This window comes from Pseudorca crassidens, chromosome 12 (assembly GCF_039906515.1).
Source record: "Pseudorca crassidens isolate mPseCra1 chromosome 12, mPseCra1.hap1, whole genome shotgun sequence".
In the NCBI taxonomy this organism is placed as follows: Eukaryota; Metazoa; Chordata; class Mammalia; order Artiodactyla; family Delphinidae; genus Pseudorca; species Pseudorca crassidens.
In genome coordinates, this window is record NC_090307.1 from 91,099,500 (window position 1) to 91,115,886 (window position 16,387).

A 16,387-nucleotide genomic window follows, 5' to 3' on the forward strand; every position below is an offset into this window, starting at 1 on the left:
GGACCAGGGCTCAAACCTGTGTCCCCTGCATTGGCAGGCGGATTCTCAACCACTGCGCCACCAGGGAAGCCCTACATATTGTTTTAATAGGCTAAAAGTATCTCATTAAGTTACCAGAAAGGCTAACCGCAATGTGAAACGAAAGTTCGCGGAGGGGTAGTGATAGAGGAAGTGGAAGGTGGGGCCTCAAAAGGCTAGGTCCCAGCAGGGCTGCTCCAGTCTGGCTTCCTGGAGTGCGTGCTCCGGGCTCTGCAGACAGGAAGGGCCGTGCCTGGTGGAGATGCAGCCCCTTCCGCTCTGTGGGGCTCCCGGTATGTTGCACAAAGAAATGCCGAAAGAGGATTAAGACAACCGTGGCATTTTGTTGTCAAATTAATAGACTTCATTTCTTACAGTAGTTTTAGGTTTACAGAGAAATTGTGCAGAAAGTACAGAGAGTTCCCAAATACTCCCTCTCCCCCTGCCACCCACTTCACTTCTCCTGTTAACACCTTGCATGGGTGGGATTCATCTGTTACAACTGGTAAACCTACACTGACACGTCAGCATCACCCAGAGTCCATGTTGACGTTGTGATTCGCTCTTGGTGCCCGTGCTGTGGGTTTGGACGCACACATGATGACCTGTACCATTTCAGTGTCATGCAGAGTCGTTTCACTGCCCTGAATATCCTCTGTGCTCTGTGTTCCCTCCCCTGACTTTAACCCCTGTCCCTTTACTGTCTCCATAGCTTCGCCTCTTCCACGATGCTGGAATCACACAGTGTAGCCTTTTCAGGTTGACTTCTTCTGGGTCTTTCCATGGCTCGATGGCTCATTTCTTTTCAATGCTGAATGATACTCCCCTGTCTGGGGGTACTGAGTTTATGTATCCATTTTCCTACTGAAGGATATCCTCTTGCTCCCCAGTCTTGGTATTCATGGGTAGCGCTGCTGTAAACACCCCGTGTAGGAGCCTGACAGTAAGGAGGGCCCAGGAGGGCTGGCTGGGCCGGGGGTGCAGCGGGCACACGGGAGGGACCGGCTCCCCACTTCCTGCGGGGCTCACGTTGCCCTGCCCGCTCCTGGCACGCTCACAGGGGGCCTTCGGCCAGGAGGTCCGGCTCAGGTGCCTGCCCCACTTCTAACTGCCCCCTGGGCACCTGTCCCAGCCTCACAGGCCTCAGTTTGTTCTCCGTAGATCAGAGTCCGGCTCGGTGCCACCATGGCCAGTTTGCAGGGAGGCCCCTCGGTGGTCTTTTCCTCTCATTCTCTCACCTGACACAGGACCTCAGAGCACGGCCCCAAGCTTCCACCCTCCCCACCTGCTGGCCCGCGGCACAGCCTGGGGTCTTGGGCCTGCCCCGGAGACTGCCCTCACCCGGCTTGGGTTTCTGTTCAAGCACCGGGAGCTTCCTGGTTCACACGGGCAGGGGGAGATGGACTGCTTCCCGGGGCACAACCTGAAGTCCCATCACCCAGTCTCAACTGCCTTCCTCGGCGGCTCTAGTTCCAGCCTCACAGTTGCCCAGGTCGTGCGCTTACACGGATGGTTCAGCCTGGGCCCCGTGTCCACCTCCATGTGCCAGAGCGGGTCCAGGCCTCCAGAGCTGCAGAGGCCGAGGGCGGGGAAGGAGTGTCCCCCGACAAAGGAGTCTCTATGGTAAGGGGTGCTCTGTGATGGTAGGTACTGTGTGACGGGGTGCTCTGGGTGAAGGTGGGTGCTCTGCGTGAAGGTGGGTGCTCTGCGTGAAGGTGCCCCGATGCTTCCTAAGACTGCTCAGCCACCTGAGTTCCCCAGACCACATGTGACCTTGACCTTTCCTCATGCCTGGAGCCCTGGGGCAGCTCTTTCTTCCCTTCCTCAGAGGGGTGGGCTGTCCTGGGGGATCGTTTAGCACGGGCGAGCTGTGCCCTTCCGCCTGCCTGAGCTCTTTTCCGACTAGGAGCCCGAGTAGAATTTGGTCCAGGAGAGGATCCACGTAAGCGGCCGCTGCTCCACTTCGTTGCTCGTGGATTCGCTCGTTCTGCACATTTCACGTACAGGTGACCTGTGAGCAACGTGGTGGTTCGGGGCCCAGACCCCCCCCCACACGCAGTCGAAAATCCACAGATAACTTGACAGCTGGCTCTCCATGTCCGCGGTTACGCATCCGTGGATTCAGCCACTGGCAGACCTACTAGTCCTGCACTTCGTATTTAGTGAAACAAGTTCTGTATAGGTGGAGCCGTGCGTTCAACCCTGCGCTGCTCAAGGGTCAGCTGTGCATGGAATCATACACGCACGACGTGGCCTTCTGCGCCTGGCTTCTCCACTGAATGTGTTTTCAAGGTTCACCCCCAGCCGTAGCATGCGTCAGTACTTCTGAGTCGTTTTCACGTAGTGTTTAACACTTGATCACACACACTCTTGCTGTTGGTCTGTCATTGTCTGTCCCCACTAGAGTGGAAGCTTCCCGAGGGCACGGGTTCTGCTCCTAGTCTGTTCGCAGCCTCTGCAGGCGCTGGGAACCTAGTAGGTGCTCGGAAAATAGCTACTTACCGAGTGGCCGTCTCAGGGAGGTCTGAGTCCCGTGCCGCCAGCCGCACTTCCTTCCACCTTCTGCGGGCTGTCGCTCGCTCCCGCCAGCTGTGGTGACATCTGTGCCGCCTCCCAAACCCCATGTGTGGATGAGTTTCCCATCTGTCTTCTACCAGCTTCCAGGAGGTCCTCACTCCCTGGAGCTCTCACACAGGCGGCTCCAGCATGACCCAGTCTCTCCCTGGCATTTGGGCCCCTCTCCGTGCCTCAGCTTCCTCATCTGTAAAATGGGGACAAGAGAACCTTCCTCAAGGCTTCATGAGGATTGAATAAGCTAACAGGCATCGAGCCACTAGAGCAGCACCTGGCACTGGCACATGGCAAGTGTTTTCTTACGAGAGGTTTGTGGGAAGGCGCTGGTCTGCACACTGTTGAAAGACAGGCTGTCATTCCAGAAGCCGGGACTGGTGCTGTGTGGCTTCCGGCCATGGGCTCAGCCTCTCTGTCCCTCGGGTTCCTCTTCAGTAACGTGCTTGCTCTTACGCTGCTTGCTCCCTAAGGCGGGCGAAAGGCCTGAATGAGCTGACACTTGTAACACGGAACAGAGCCTGGAAGCGTAGTTGTTAGGACGATTTGTTCGCCCTAAGAGGGCGCATCCACATCGGCCTCAAACCACCCCCGAGTTGGCAGCGGGGAACCGGGCTCCCGGCGCCAGGCCCCGCCCTCCCCGCCCCGAAGCCCCGCTCAGTCCCGCCCCTGACACCAAGCTCCGCCCCAAGCCGCCTCGGCCCGCCTCGCCCAGAAGTACTTTTGTCCACGTCCGGCTGCCGTCCGGCCGCGCGCTCCGCTTCCGCCTTCGCCCACGTGGTTCGGCTCCGGCTCAGTCCGCCGCTCCGTGAGTGGGGCCGGGTCGGGGCGCGCCCCACTAGTCCCGGCGTGGGTGGCCGGGGTCTCCCCGATTCCCGAGGGAGAGCCGGCTGGGCGAGGCGAGAGGACGAGGGGGGAGCAGGAGGGACTGGGGAGGTCAGAGGTCAGCCTGGGGGTCAGGGACGACTTAGGTTATCCGCGGGCGGGGCTGGAGCGTGAGAGGGTCCCGTGAAGGTTAGAGTTCTCAAGGGGTGGGGCTGGAGCGTGGCCGTGGTCGGAGTTAAGGAGGGGCGGGCTGGTGTGTAGGGGCCCCGGGGAGGTTAGGGGTCTAGAGGACCCGGGTGGGTGCGTACCGGGGGAGGTCAGGGGTCGGGCGCGTGCCCCCCCGCCCCTCCCGGGCCTGCATGGGGCTCCCCAGCCTGCGGGCGGCGGCCTGGGCCCTGAGGAGAGCCTGCGGACCGTGGACCCCGCGCCTGGGACCGCGCCTCCTCTGGTAATGACAGTGCACTTGTCCGTGACCCCAGGGTAGCACGCTGACCCCCACTGAGCCCGACTGCATGCCCGGCGAGCACCAGCCCTCATCGCATAAAGTGCTGTCACTGCTCCATTTCTTGGACAGTGAAACCGAGGCCAAGTTGGTGGTTGGGCAAGATCTACAGTTAGCGCCCAGCTGGTCAGCCCAGGGTGTTTACTGGACCATGCTGCCACCGTCAGTCTTTCACTGGGCCGCTTCCTTCTGTGTTTTGCTCACACCCCACCCCCCCTCGCCACCGTGTCTTTTCAGTTTGCCCCCCATGGCAGGGAATGGGGAGGCCCCCGTGCCCGTGGGGACCAAGCAGGAGCAGGACAGGAAGGTCCGGCGTGGCTGGCAGGGCGCGGCCAGGATCTGGGAGGAGACAGAGCAGCAGGCGAAAAGGCTCAGGAGCAGCGAGGGTGGAGGGCAGCACAGGAAGCTGCCCAAGCGCAAGGTCGTGCTGCTCGTGGCCTATTCCGGGAAGGGCTACCACGGCATGCAGGTGAGGGCGCCCGCGGGCTGGGCCGCTGTGCTTGGGGCAGGGACCTCGCAGCGACGGTTACCCAGTGAGCCATCTTGGGAAGTGGCAGAAAGAGGGCTCTCATTCTCACCTCCTTTATCGTGTGGGTCCCATCAGGCAAGATTTAGATTCAGATCGAAGCAGCTTTGAGCCCTGTTTCATCCATGCATTGCTTGGGTGCTTGCGGGGGGCGGGGGGGGGGGGAGGTGTTCATGGGTCTCCCAGGGTAGTTAAAGGCCCAGGCCTGCCGATGACCAGAGGCGGCAAGTGACGAGAACTCTCAGTCCGTCGTTTCCTCATCTCTCTGATCACAGTGCTGACTTTACAGCAGGCTGACCGATACCGCACACTAGAACTGGGACAGCGCCAGGGATGCTCAGAAGAGGCAGCTGTTACTCTTTGTTAGACACGTGAAGGTGACGGTTGTGGGTACGCAGGCACGTGAGAGCTCCCTGCCCAGCCCAGCCCCGTGACCCTTTCCTGAAAGGCACAAGAGCCCCGGCGCCCCGGCAGATGCACGTAGAGCTTCTTCTCGTCCCTTGTGGTCAGCGGTGTGGCTCTTACACTTCGGTGCCTCGTTCTTTAAACTGCTTGGAGGAATTCACTGCTGTGTAGAGTATCTCACTGAAGCGGAAGTTTAGGAAAACAGTGCCCAACCTTACCAGGTGCTGTGGTCACCTTTACTGTAAATAATAGTAGTAATGAGATACTTTGTATTCTATTTTAGTATTTTTCATTAAGTATAGGGTTGCACCCGTGAAACCAATTTGATGACCTTTGATGACCACGGTGGATTGTGAAATGGTGGAAGCAGTGCTTCGGTCTCACGTAGTGGAACAAATAAACCACCTGCGCTGCTCTTCGCCGATGTTTAAATGCTTTTTTGTTTGAGGGTGACTGATTACGTGTGTTGTTGCCTTATGCGCTGTCTTGAGAATTTTGCCTGTGTCTCATCATCTTCCGTTTGCCTCAGTGTCCCCATTAGGGGAATGGAGGGGGGGTAGAGAGTGACGGTAGCTCACAGGGTGACAGAAGGACACAGCGGGATGTGGGGAAGGGTGGTTATCCCCGTTTCTTAATATCCATTCCGATCGCTGGAGGAGCATTTATAGCTTCTTGCTGAGTAAAGGGATTGGACTTAAGCTGCAGTGGGGACCGTGAGGTAGACTTTGGGAAGGACCTGCCCACTGTGGTGCGTCTTGGCGACGTGCTTGTCGCCCTGTGTCCCTTGCTTTGCAAAGATTTTCTTTGACGTCAGGGTGGTGATCTCACTGATGTCGCAGGGTCCTGCAGGCCCTGGACTGTGATTACACTACATCTGCACCCACTAGGTGCTGGCAGCACCCTGGGGTGGCGTCCTCCTCCAGCAGGGGCGCCTGCCTCCCTGTAGTGATGCAGGAGGGCCTGCTCCCTGCTGTGGTGAGGGAGGGGAGGCCCTCTTGGCCGGGTGCAACAGACAGATGGGTCTCCAGCAGGAGGGTGCTGGTCTCACATCTGACAGGTAGGGGGAAATGATGTCTTAGGTGATGCCCAGTGTCAGCTGCCCAGGGTGGGAAGTTGCTAGACTGTGGGTACCCACAGGTGGCTTTCCTGCTTCCCGTGGGTCGGGGGACGAGCTGCAGGGTCTCTCCACGCCCACAGGTGCGGTCCCCACCTGCCGGGTGCGGGCACAACGCACATGCCCCTACCTGGATCAGCCACGGCCCAGGGCCCCTACTGTGGTAGTGATTGAGTGAAAAACAAGTTTTCTTCTTCTCTTTTCCTCAGAGGAATGTTGGGTCCTCGAAATTCAAGACCATCGAAGATGACCTGGTGTCTGCCCTGGTCCGGTCGGGTTGTATTCCGGAGAATCACGGGGAGGACATGCGGAAGATGTCCTTCCAGCGCTGCGCCCGGACGGACAAGGTAGGTGCTGTCCCCACATCCCCTGCGGGTGCAGGCAGCACCGAAGCCGCCGGTCTGTGGCTTGTGTTTGCCCTCATCCCACTTTCCATCTTAGCACCTTTATCTCTCAAGATTCTCTTGGTTACAATTGACAGATGCACAGCTCAGACTAGTGTAAGTGGAAAGAAAGTTGTTGCCTCGTGTGGCCAAGAAACTGCGGCATTTCTGGCCCAGGTGTGGCTGGACCTAGGTGCTCAGGGCCACAAGGTCTGGCATCCTCTCTGTCTGTGCTTTCTCCTCTGTCGCTCCTGTGGGTGGCGTGGTGGCCACAACATCTGCCTTAGATCCATCCATCTCAGGCTCGCGATACAAGTAGGACCGCGTGGCCGCAGAGGCCCACCATGCGTGTGATGTTAAACTTCCTAGGAGCCACAGCCAAAAGGGAAAAGGAAACAGGTGACGCTGGGTTTTGTTATCAATTTTATTTAACTTAGTGTGTCCAAGGTAGTCGCCTTTCAACGTGTAATCAACATAAAAAGCGATGAACGGGAAATAGTTTCCATTGTGCGTGTGTGAGCGCCAAGTCTTTGGAACCCCGCGGGAGTCGCACGCTCAGGAGTCTCGGGTGGCCGTGACCCAGCACTGTCCATTCATGCTCAAGAGATTGAGTCCTGCTGTCTGGTTGGCTCTCCCACCGTCCCAGGCCAGTCGCTGGCTGGTCCCACCCTGGCACATTGCCAGGTGTGGGGCTGGTGCGAGCAGGGGCTCCCCACAAAGGAGTGGAGGGTGTCGCCGAGGCAGGTGGGACAACCAGCCACGGAGAACGTGAAGCTCTTCCCCAGGAGAGAGAAAACCCAAAGTGCCCGTGCACCTGTGAGCCTGCTCTCTCAGACCCGGGCCCTGAATCATCTCTCTGGCCACCTAAGGTCACTGGGAGTCTGTGGTACACGTAGCTTTTTGCAGGTCAGGGTCCTGGGAATCTGAATAACGTTGAGTTTCAAAGGTGCAGCGTCCCCTGGGATCCACAGGCCCAGGCCAGAACCCCGGAGCCAGAGCTACCGCACAGACAGCTAAGAACAAAAACAGGCGCCTGGCAGTCTCGTGGGTGATCCAGTCACATGTTAGCTGGTCCAGGTAAAGAGTACCGGGGCTCTCCGTGGTGTTTGTTTTCTGTTTAACTTTCCCACTTACAGCTCTCTGGTTGTTTTCAAGGCAGAAGAAAAGTAAACATTTGCCTGAGCTAATGAAGACAGCATTTCCAAATATAGGGCTAGCATTTATTTCAGTTTTCACTGTTATTAGAGATGGTTTTATTCGAATATGTTTTCCTTCTTACATTTTGGGAAATCTAGAAAACCTTTGATACTAACATCCCCCTGGATGAACAAATGATGATATTTTGTTAGTTTTTGTTTCATATTAAAAAAAAAAGTTTCAAGGAGCTGTCATTCACTCCCACACATTTTGCCCATTTAAAGGGTACATTCATTGATTCTAGTCCTTTCTCACAGTTGTGCAGCCATTACCACAGCCCAGCTTAGAACATTTTCATCGTCCCCAGAGCTTCCCTGCACCCTTTAGTCATCACCCACTCTCCACTGGCACATCCAGAAAATTCTCCCTTCAGCGTGTAATCAGGGCTTTCCTGGTGGCACAGTGGTTAGGGATCCACCTGCCAGTGTAGGGGCCACGGGTTCGAGCCCTGGTCCGGGAGGATCCCGCATGACGCGGAGCAGCTAGGCCCGTGAGCCACAACTACTGAACCCCGCGCGCCTAGAGAGCCCATGTTCTGCAACAGGAGAAGCCACTGCAATGAGAAGCCCGCGCACCGCAACAAAGAGTAGCCCCTGCTCGCTGCAACTCGAGAAAGCCCGTGCACAGCAACAAAGACCCAATGCAGCCAAAAATTTAAAAAAAACCAGAAAAACGTGTAATCAATATAAAAAGATTAGCAATGAGATGTATTTCCATTCCTTTTTCGTGTACTGAGACTTTGAGACCTCATTTCAGAACAGCCATTTTATGCCCTCAGTAGCCACTCGTGGCCAGATGCCTCTGTGTTGGAGGGTGTCTGCCTGGTGAACAGTGGATTCGGCCTGCGTTCCATCTCGCCAGTTTATTTTTTGTCTGTCTTCTTTTTTACAAAAATCTCTCCAACTTTTTATTTGGAAAAACTTCAGACCTCCGAAAGTCCCAGGAACAATGCATGAACACCCTTGGTCTTCCCCTAAACTCGGCAGTGTTAAACTTTTGCCATATTTGTTTTCCTTTTTGTGCCTTTGAATGGAACCATTTGAGAGGAAGTTGCAGACGTCACCACCCTTCACCCCAAAATATGTCGTGTGAGCAGTGGCATCCTCTGGCAACTGCTTGGTGTCGCTGTCACCCTTGGGAAATTTAACACTGGTACACCGTTTCTTGTTGATCCTGTGTCTAACCCAGGGTTGATGGTTCATTCAGTTGTCATGTCTTTTGAGTTTCCTTCATTTTTTTTTTTAAATTAAAAAAATGTTTTTTCTATTTCTTTTATTATTTCTTTCATTTATTTATTTTTTTGGTTGTGTTGGGTCTTCGTTGCTGCGCGCAGGCTTTCTTTAGTTGTGGTGCACGGGCTTCTCATTGCGGTGGCTTCTCTAGTTGCAGAGCACGGGCTTTAGGTGCACAGGCTTCAGTAGTTGTGGCACGCAGGCTCAGTAGTTGTGGCACGCGGGCTCAGTAGTTGTGGCTCACAGGCTCTAGAGAGCAGGCTCAGTAGTTGTGGTGCACGGGCTTAGTTGCTCCGCGGCATGTGGGATCTTCCCGGACCAGGGCTCGAACCTGTGTCCCCTGCATTGGCAGGCGGACTCTCAACCACTGCGCCACCAGGGAAGCCCTTGAGTTTCCTTTAAAATGGTCTCGTCACCTCCTTTCTGTCCTTCCTGATGTGATGTTTTGGATGGTCCAGGCCAGTTATTTTGACGAATGTCCTCAATCTGTATTTGTCTGATTGTTCTCATGACTCGATACAGAGTAAAGAAATTTTTCGGCAGGAGTGTTACACGGTACTCTGTCTTCTTTGCTTACATTTAAAAAAATCTTTTTAGAAAGTATGATTGTAGCAAACAGAAAGGTGCATACAGTGTCAGTATAAAGTGAAACGGGTGATTCTTTGGTGAGCGCCCGGATAATCTCCACTCAGGTCCACACGTGGGTCTCTGCCCGCGTCCCAGGAGCCCCCTCCTCGTCCACCTTCTGAATCACACCGCTCCCCTCCCCCAGACCTTACTGCCGTATTGCCTTTTATGAAAACTTGCTTTTAGGAAAAAGGTGTAACATACAAATGGTGAACTGTGCTCTTCTTGAGTGCGGCGCTTGCTCAGTTTACCTGTGTCACTAGCACCCCATCCCCACAGGATACCTGCTGCTGTGACTTAGATGGTGACCTTGCTCAGCTCCAGTGTTCTGTCATCTAAGTTGCACTTTCTTTTTTCCTAAGTCCTTGAGAGTCACATCCAGGGTGGGACTTTATCTCCTATCTGCAGGATTTCATGTATTCGTTCCCGTGTTTCGTTGGGCTCTGAAGTTCACTTGTAATATTTTATAAGTTATGTGGCACTCACTCCCTTGGTATATAGAGCACTGTTCTTGTATCTGGTTATTCCCTTCAGATGCACTTCTGAAAGCAGAATTCCTCCACGGACAGATGTAGCGTGCATGTGGTCCTTCTGCTGAAGAGACCAGCTTGCAGTGTCGGTGCTCCAAGTGCAAGGCCCAGCTGGCCCTCCCATGTCTGCTTCCTTTGCAGGGTGTGTCTGCGGCCGGCCAGGTTGTGTCCCTGAAGGTGTGGCTGATTGACGACCTTTTAGAAAAGATTAACAGCCACCTTCCGTCTCACATTCGGATACTGGGTAAGCCTTGCAGCGCTGGGCTGCACACTGGGTGGTGGCCAGTCTCACAGGGACACGAAATTTCTTCTTTCACCGAATTTCTCTGTTGCGGAGCTAAGATAACAGAGTGGTCGCTTAGCAGTTGGAAGGAGTGGTTGTGAGTCAGCTGTAAGGAAGGGTTCAGTATTCCCACCTCCTTCAGAAAGGGACACAGCCAGACAGACAGACTTGGAAAGGCCCTCAGTGCAGCATCTTGGTGCTACATGTGCCTTGTTTTAACCAAATGCTTGGATATGAAAGTCCAGATTTGATAAAATTAAAACAGGGGCTATGACTCCCTATGGTAACAGGCCTGATAACGGGATTTGCAGTCTGACCCTCTCTGCCTTTTAAGTGGCATATATGTGCCATTGATAATTAATGTGGTACTGGGGTGGCTGGGGGTAGCTCTGCTTGCCTTCTGTTTCTCTCTGTCCCATTTGTTTCCCTCTTCTTTTTCTCCCTTCTTTTGGATTAATTGATGTTTCTTATCATTGCATTTCATTATCACCTTGGTTAGCTAATGCGATGACTCGCTATGGTTTTTTTTTAGTGATCGCTTTGCCGGCCCTTAAAGCAAGGGCTGGCAGAGGCTTTCTGTAGAGGGCCAGGTAGTAAACTGTCTGAGGCTTTGTGGCCACACAGATCACTGTCTCTGTTGCATATTCTTCTCCTTTGTTTCTTCTTTTAACCACCCTTTCAGCCTTAGCTCAGAAGTTGTACAGGAACGGCCATGGTTTTAGCCACTGTTTGCCAGCCCCGGGGTCAAAGCATCCATGGGCCAGTGACCACAGCTGCCTTCACGTGAAGCCAGCCCACCTTGCACGCACCTCACACCTGCAGCCACGCACTTGCACCTGTCCTGCTGTCGTGACGTGTATTTCAGGTCTGCCTGTGTCATCACCCGCACACTACAGTGTCAGTTTTTCTTTAACCAGAGAATTAAAAACACTTCTAAATGCTATTTAAAGTTGAAGTATAATCGGCGTATGGTAAACTGCAGAGTTCATTATACAGTTAAAACGTTGTGATATGTGTGCATACCTGTGAAACCAGCCCACTTGAGAGAGTCACCCTCTCGGTCACCCCCAGAAGATTGTGACCCTCCCCACGCCCCTCCCACCCCATGCCTCACCAGGCGACCACTGATCTGCTCTCCTTCATTATAGACTGCTTCGTAGTTCTAGAGTTTTATGTCAATAGCATCGTAGGGAATGGCTTCTTGCACGGAGCCTCTGGTTAAAGATTCCTGCATGTTGTCAGGTGCATCCGGTTTGTTCCTTTCCATTGCTGCGTGGTTTCCAGTTGTTTATCCAGTTACCTGGTGGGGAGCACTGCGGGTGTCTCCAGTTTGGGGCTGTTACAGAAAGACACTGCCATGAACGTTGGGTACAAGTATAAATAGGGATCTCAGCACAAAGTCACAACCCTTGTTTTTGGTTACTTTGCCCACTATTGAATTTAGTTTCTAAATTTTTATTTGTTTATTTATTTGCTGCACCGCACGGCACGCGGGACCTCATTCCCCGGCCAGGGATGGGACCCGCGCCTCCTGCAGTGGCAGCGCGGAGTCCTGGCCGCTGCGCCGCCGGGGAAGGCTCTGCATTTATTATTGGCATGACATGGTTTTATTCTTATTGTCCTGTGGTCCTTCTCTGCCTGGTGAGGATAACTCCCTCCTGAAGACCTTCTCTGGGAGCCAGTCCTCTTAAAGCCCCATGTGATGCCTCTTAACATTCACTCCACGGGAACGTTCTCTTGTATGCCACAGGTTGTTCCCCACTTTCGCTAAAATAATGCCAGACCCTACACAATTCGCAGCCGTTAGCACTGCTTACGTAACATGACCTAGCAAGGCTGTGTTTCCCTCGTTAGCAGCCCAGCCACGTGGTCGGCTGCCAGCCCCTTTCAGCCTTTTCTTGGCAGTTATATTCCGCACGACAGAAATTAGGTGCACAGAGCATACCTGCGATGCTGTGTCGCTGAAATTGGATTCTTAAAGCAAGACAAAACACAACAATAAGATTACCCCAAATCAGACACGACAGCGGAGACAGAAGACGGGAAGGGCGGCGCAGACGCAGCCTTGAACTGGCAGCCCCGGGGCGGTGTCATCAGTCCTTGTAACATGAAGCCAAAGCTGGCCTTTAAGTCACAGCCTCCTTGTGAGGCTGAGTCCTCGCGACCCGGTCTGGGCTTAGCGTGAGGACAGCCGCGCAGCACGGAGCACCCAGGGCCACAAAGCGCTTCGTGCTCCCCAGTTCCCAGAAGCCGCCCCCCCCAACGGTTGTGATTCTTTCAGAAGTTTTCTCTACAAATACAGACATAATCCGTGTGTCTGTATTTTTCTCACAAAGAAATGCACACGTAGTGCTTCGCTTTGCTCTTTTCTCCCTGAGCGGTAAGGAAGCCTGTTGGGAGCCCTGGCCGGGCACAGCGAGTGTTCGGCGCTGCAGCCCCCGGTCCTTGGCACGGGCGCCGGGGCTGCGGGGCTGCTTTCGGCTCGTTCTGCAAACGTCTAAGAGCCGCTGATCGTTTCCCCGTTGCTGGACTTTTTAAGTTGTTTCCAGTTTCTTTTGCTGTCTGAACACATTGCTGTCCCTGGCCTCACCTGCAGGATGGCGTGTGATCCAAGGCTTCTGGGTCGGGGTCACCGGCTGGTGCTTTAGTCCGCATGGGTCCCCCGGGATCCTGAGGCGAGAGCAGGGTGTCCCGCACCTTGGCCGACCCCGGGGTTTGTTTGATAGGGTTTAGCTGAGGGTTTAGCGCACGGAGCCGGGGCCCCCTCGGGCTCGTCCGGGTTCGGCAGGTAAGGTGCCGGCGCTCAGACCTGCTCAGGGTGTCGTCAGTCTGTCCTCATCGCCTCCTCTGCCCCCAGGACTGAAGAGGGTCACGGGCGGCTTCAACTCCAAGAACAAGTGCGACGCCAGGACCTACTTCTACATGCTGCCCACGTTCGCCTTTGCCCACAAGGACCACGACGCGCAGGACGAGACGTACCGGCTGCACGCAGAGACGCTGGGGCATGTGAACCGGCTCCTGGCCTGCTACAGGGGCACCCACAACTTCCACAACTTCACCTCGCAGAAGGGGCCCCGCGAGCCCAGCGCCCGGCGCTACATCCTCGACATGTTCTGCGAGGAGCCCTTCGTGCGCGAAGGCATGGAGTTCGCGGTGATCAAGGTCAAGGGCCAGAGCTTCATGACGCACCAGATCAGGAAGATGGTGGGGCTGGTGGTGGCCATCGTCAAGGGCTACGCGCCCGAGAGCGTGCTGGAGCGCTGCTGGGGGGAGGCCAAGGTGGACGTGCCCAAGGCGCCGGGGCTCGGCCTGGTCCTGGAGCGGGTGCACTTCGAGAAGTACAACCAGCGCTTCGGCCACGACGGGCTGCACGAGCCGCTGGACTGGGCGCGGGAAGAGGCTGACGTCACGGCCTTCAAGGAGCAGCACATCTACCCCACGATCATCGGCACCGAGCGCCACGAGAGGTCCATGGCCCAGTGGCTGAGCACCCTGCCCATGCATGACTTCAGCGCCACTGCCCACGCAGCCGCCGGCCCGGGCGCCAAGGTGGGGCTGGGGCCGCGGGGGCTGGGGGTCAGGGGAACCGTGGGGCTGGCGCTGGCCCTTCCAGGAGCTCAGCCAAGCACTTGTCCACATCTGTCACTGTCCGTGGCTAAGCTTCAACCCACTCTGCCCCCTGTCATTGTACCCATTGTACAGATGAGCAAGCTGAGGCACCGAGAGGCCTGTCGCTGCCCCGGGGCCACAACAGTGGGAGGAGCAGGGCCAGGGCATAGGACCTGGTGGCCAGCCGCCCTGCTCCGCGCTTAGTGACGCTGGGGAGGGACATGCTCAGTGGCCGTCGTCCCGTGTGTGGGACGGAGGTGCCGCTGGGACGTCCTCCTCTGGCTCATGCTGCTGGTCAGTTGGCACGTACCTGGCTCCAGAACATGGGCTCGCTTGGCAGGCGCCAGGGACGCTGAGCGGCCAAGCGTCGTTCTCCTCGCCCTCTGGGCGGCGTTCCTGTCTGGGCCCGGGTGGTCTCCTCCGCCTGGGAGGGGACGCAGCTGTGCTTTCGGCCGCACTGTCCCGGAGCCCTGCTGTCCAATACCGCCCGGGGACCTGGCTCAAAGTGTGATTCATCTGTGAGTTAACTGCCAACCTTATGTTAGAAGGAGAGCATCCACGATTGGAGGTGCTGGAGCTAAAAGTGAACATTTTACTCTAGTTCTCGATTCTCTACCCTGGGGCGAGGGAGGTCCCCAAAGCCCATGTTCGCTCATGGTGTCCCAGCAGGCTGTCAAAGGGTAAGATTCCCACCTGGAGCTCTGGGAGATTTCTTCCCATTGTCTAGATATCTAGAAAAACACTGTCTTCCCTCCCCAGCTGGGCTTGTAAACCCATGTGCATACAGGTAAGGGGGCCAGGTGTAAGAAAGGCAGGGGTTGCAGGTCAGATGGTGAATTCCAAGCAGCGTCGGGGAGGAGACGGGACTTGGTGGAGACTGTGGGAAACGGCAGAGCTCTCATTCCACCGGAAGGGCCCCTGCAGCTCAGCGCCAGCCAGGGGAGGGTGGCCCTGAGTGTTGTCGGAGCTTGCCTTTTCTCAGGAGAAACTGGGATTGCAGACGTGTATGTGAAATAGTCCACTCTTTAAATGTTGGTGGTTATCAATTTTCCCAGCACTGTGAGGCCAGATGGAGCACGTGTACAGATGGGACCTGGGGGCCAGGCTTGCTCTCTGCTTGATTCCCACAGACAGAGAGAGGCCTCTGACCGTCTGCCGTCTCTATATAGCGCCGAGGGGCTTGTACTTGACCAGCTTTGCAGTAGATCAGTTTTATGTCCCCAAGGTCACTGAAGCCTCTGGGAGCTGGAGGAGCCCAATGAAGACCCCCTCTGGTCCCCAGCCCTTGGCTTTGCCCGTTCAAGACAGGTTCTTGAATCAGTGAAGAGGAAGACGGGTGAGGCTGAGCCTCGCCCTGGGCAGCCCCTGTGCAGGAGAGGGCCCCCGCCGGGCGGAGCGCTCCCCACAGTCATTCCCTGTCTGCTCTCGCTCTGCAGGTCCCCCGCCCCCTGGAAGGCAGTGATGGGGACAGTGACTGAGCTGGCCCACGACACCGCACGCCGGGACCCGCCAGCCTGCTGCTGGCGGCATGCCTCGCCCAGACGGGACGGCCCGCGCGTGGCCTCCCCAGCTCAGGATCCTGAGAGCTGCGTCATTCTGAGTTTCCGTCACAGGGAGAACCTGCCGCGAGTCTATTTTCAGCTCACGCGTTGACTACACACAACTCAGCACGTAAAGACACTATTTTTTTAAAGAAGCGATTTTCTTATTAAATAAGTACAAACCTTGCTTAGTCACTTCTTTTACCTTTTTCTCGGTCTTTTCCACGGGTCTTTCACCGAGAGAGGTGCAAGGAGCACCGTGCGCTGTGTCAACAGCAGACCGGAGCGGTGGGAACGGGTGACCTGGTGGGGGCGCGTGGCTGGGCGAAGGCTGGAGCCGGCGGGACAGTGGGCGGCTCCTGGCAGGACTGGCTGCCCGACTGTCAGGGTGGGGCTCGGCGGCCCGGCGAGCGGCGCAGACCAGAACAGGACAGGGGGGCCGTCGGGCCAGGGGTAGCAGTCCCCAGCGCTGGAGGACACGGGCTCCTTCTGGGTGTCCACCTGGCCCCCTGCGGCACGCAGCTTTCATCCTGGTCCGTGCATCCCTGGCGCCGCCTGTATTCCGGGCGGGAGGGAGGAGGGAGGGCAGAAGGAAGGGGCACATCGTTGACTGTCCCGTAGCGAGCCCTCCTGGACGTCCCGCCAGCGACTTCATCCCCTCGCTGGCCAGAGGTGTGTCACGTGGTCACGTCCAGCTGCAAAGGGGGGCAGGGAAATGCTTTTATTAAGTGGCGCCCTGCGGAGAAGAGGACGCTCTGTTACCAAGGAAGTCGGCAAGTCTGCTGCAGGAGACGCGTGGTGTGTGTGCACGTGGGACGCACGCGTGCACGTGCTGTGTGCCCACGTGGACGCACGTGTGGTGTGTGAGCAGTTTGTGCACGTGTATTTGTGATGTGATCGTAGGTGATGTGTCTGCATGGGTACGTGTGCACGTGTGATGTGCAAATGCCGTGTGGTGGGTTGCACACGTGTGTACAACGTGGCTGGGCAAATCCCCTCGAGGGAGCACTGTCTTTCCGAGAACAGG

General features: G+C 56.1%; 1 protein-coding gene and 1 long non-coding RNA gene across 4 annotated transcripts; both read left to right on the forward strand.

Moving 5' to 3' along the window:
• The first annotated feature begins 3,298 nt into the window (after window positions 1-3,298).
• Window positions 3,299-15,546, forward strand: PUS1 (pseudouridine synthase 1). Of its 3 annotated transcripts, none has more exons than XM_067701257.1 (6): window positions 3,299-3,394; window positions 4,151-4,382; window positions 6,168-6,305; window positions 10,069-10,171; window positions 13,068-13,759; window positions 15,256-15,546. In XM_067701257.1, exons 2-6 carry the CDS (start codon window positions 4,161-4,163, stop codon window positions 15,295-15,297), a joined length of 1,197 nt encoding a protein of 398 aa, XP_067557358.1. In that variant the 5' UTR covers window positions 3,299-3,394; window positions 4,151-4,160; the 3' UTR covers window positions 15,298-15,546. The 3 variants fall into 3 exon arrangements, with proteins under 3 accessions (XP_067557358.1, XP_067557359.1, XP_067557357.1); XM_067701258.1 differs by having other exon boundaries at window positions 3,391-3,529; XM_067701256.1 differs by lacking the exon at window positions 3,299-3,394 and adding an exon at window positions 3,560-3,859.
• LOC137203998 (uncharacterized) lies at window positions 6,312-10,062 on the forward strand. The gene is made up of 3 exons (XR_010933402.1): window positions 6,312-6,740; window positions 7,294-7,418; window positions 9,932-10,062. It is a non-coding gene; the product is annotated as an uncharacterized lncRNA (long non-coding RNA).
• Window positions 15,547-16,387: the final 841 nt, after the last annotated feature.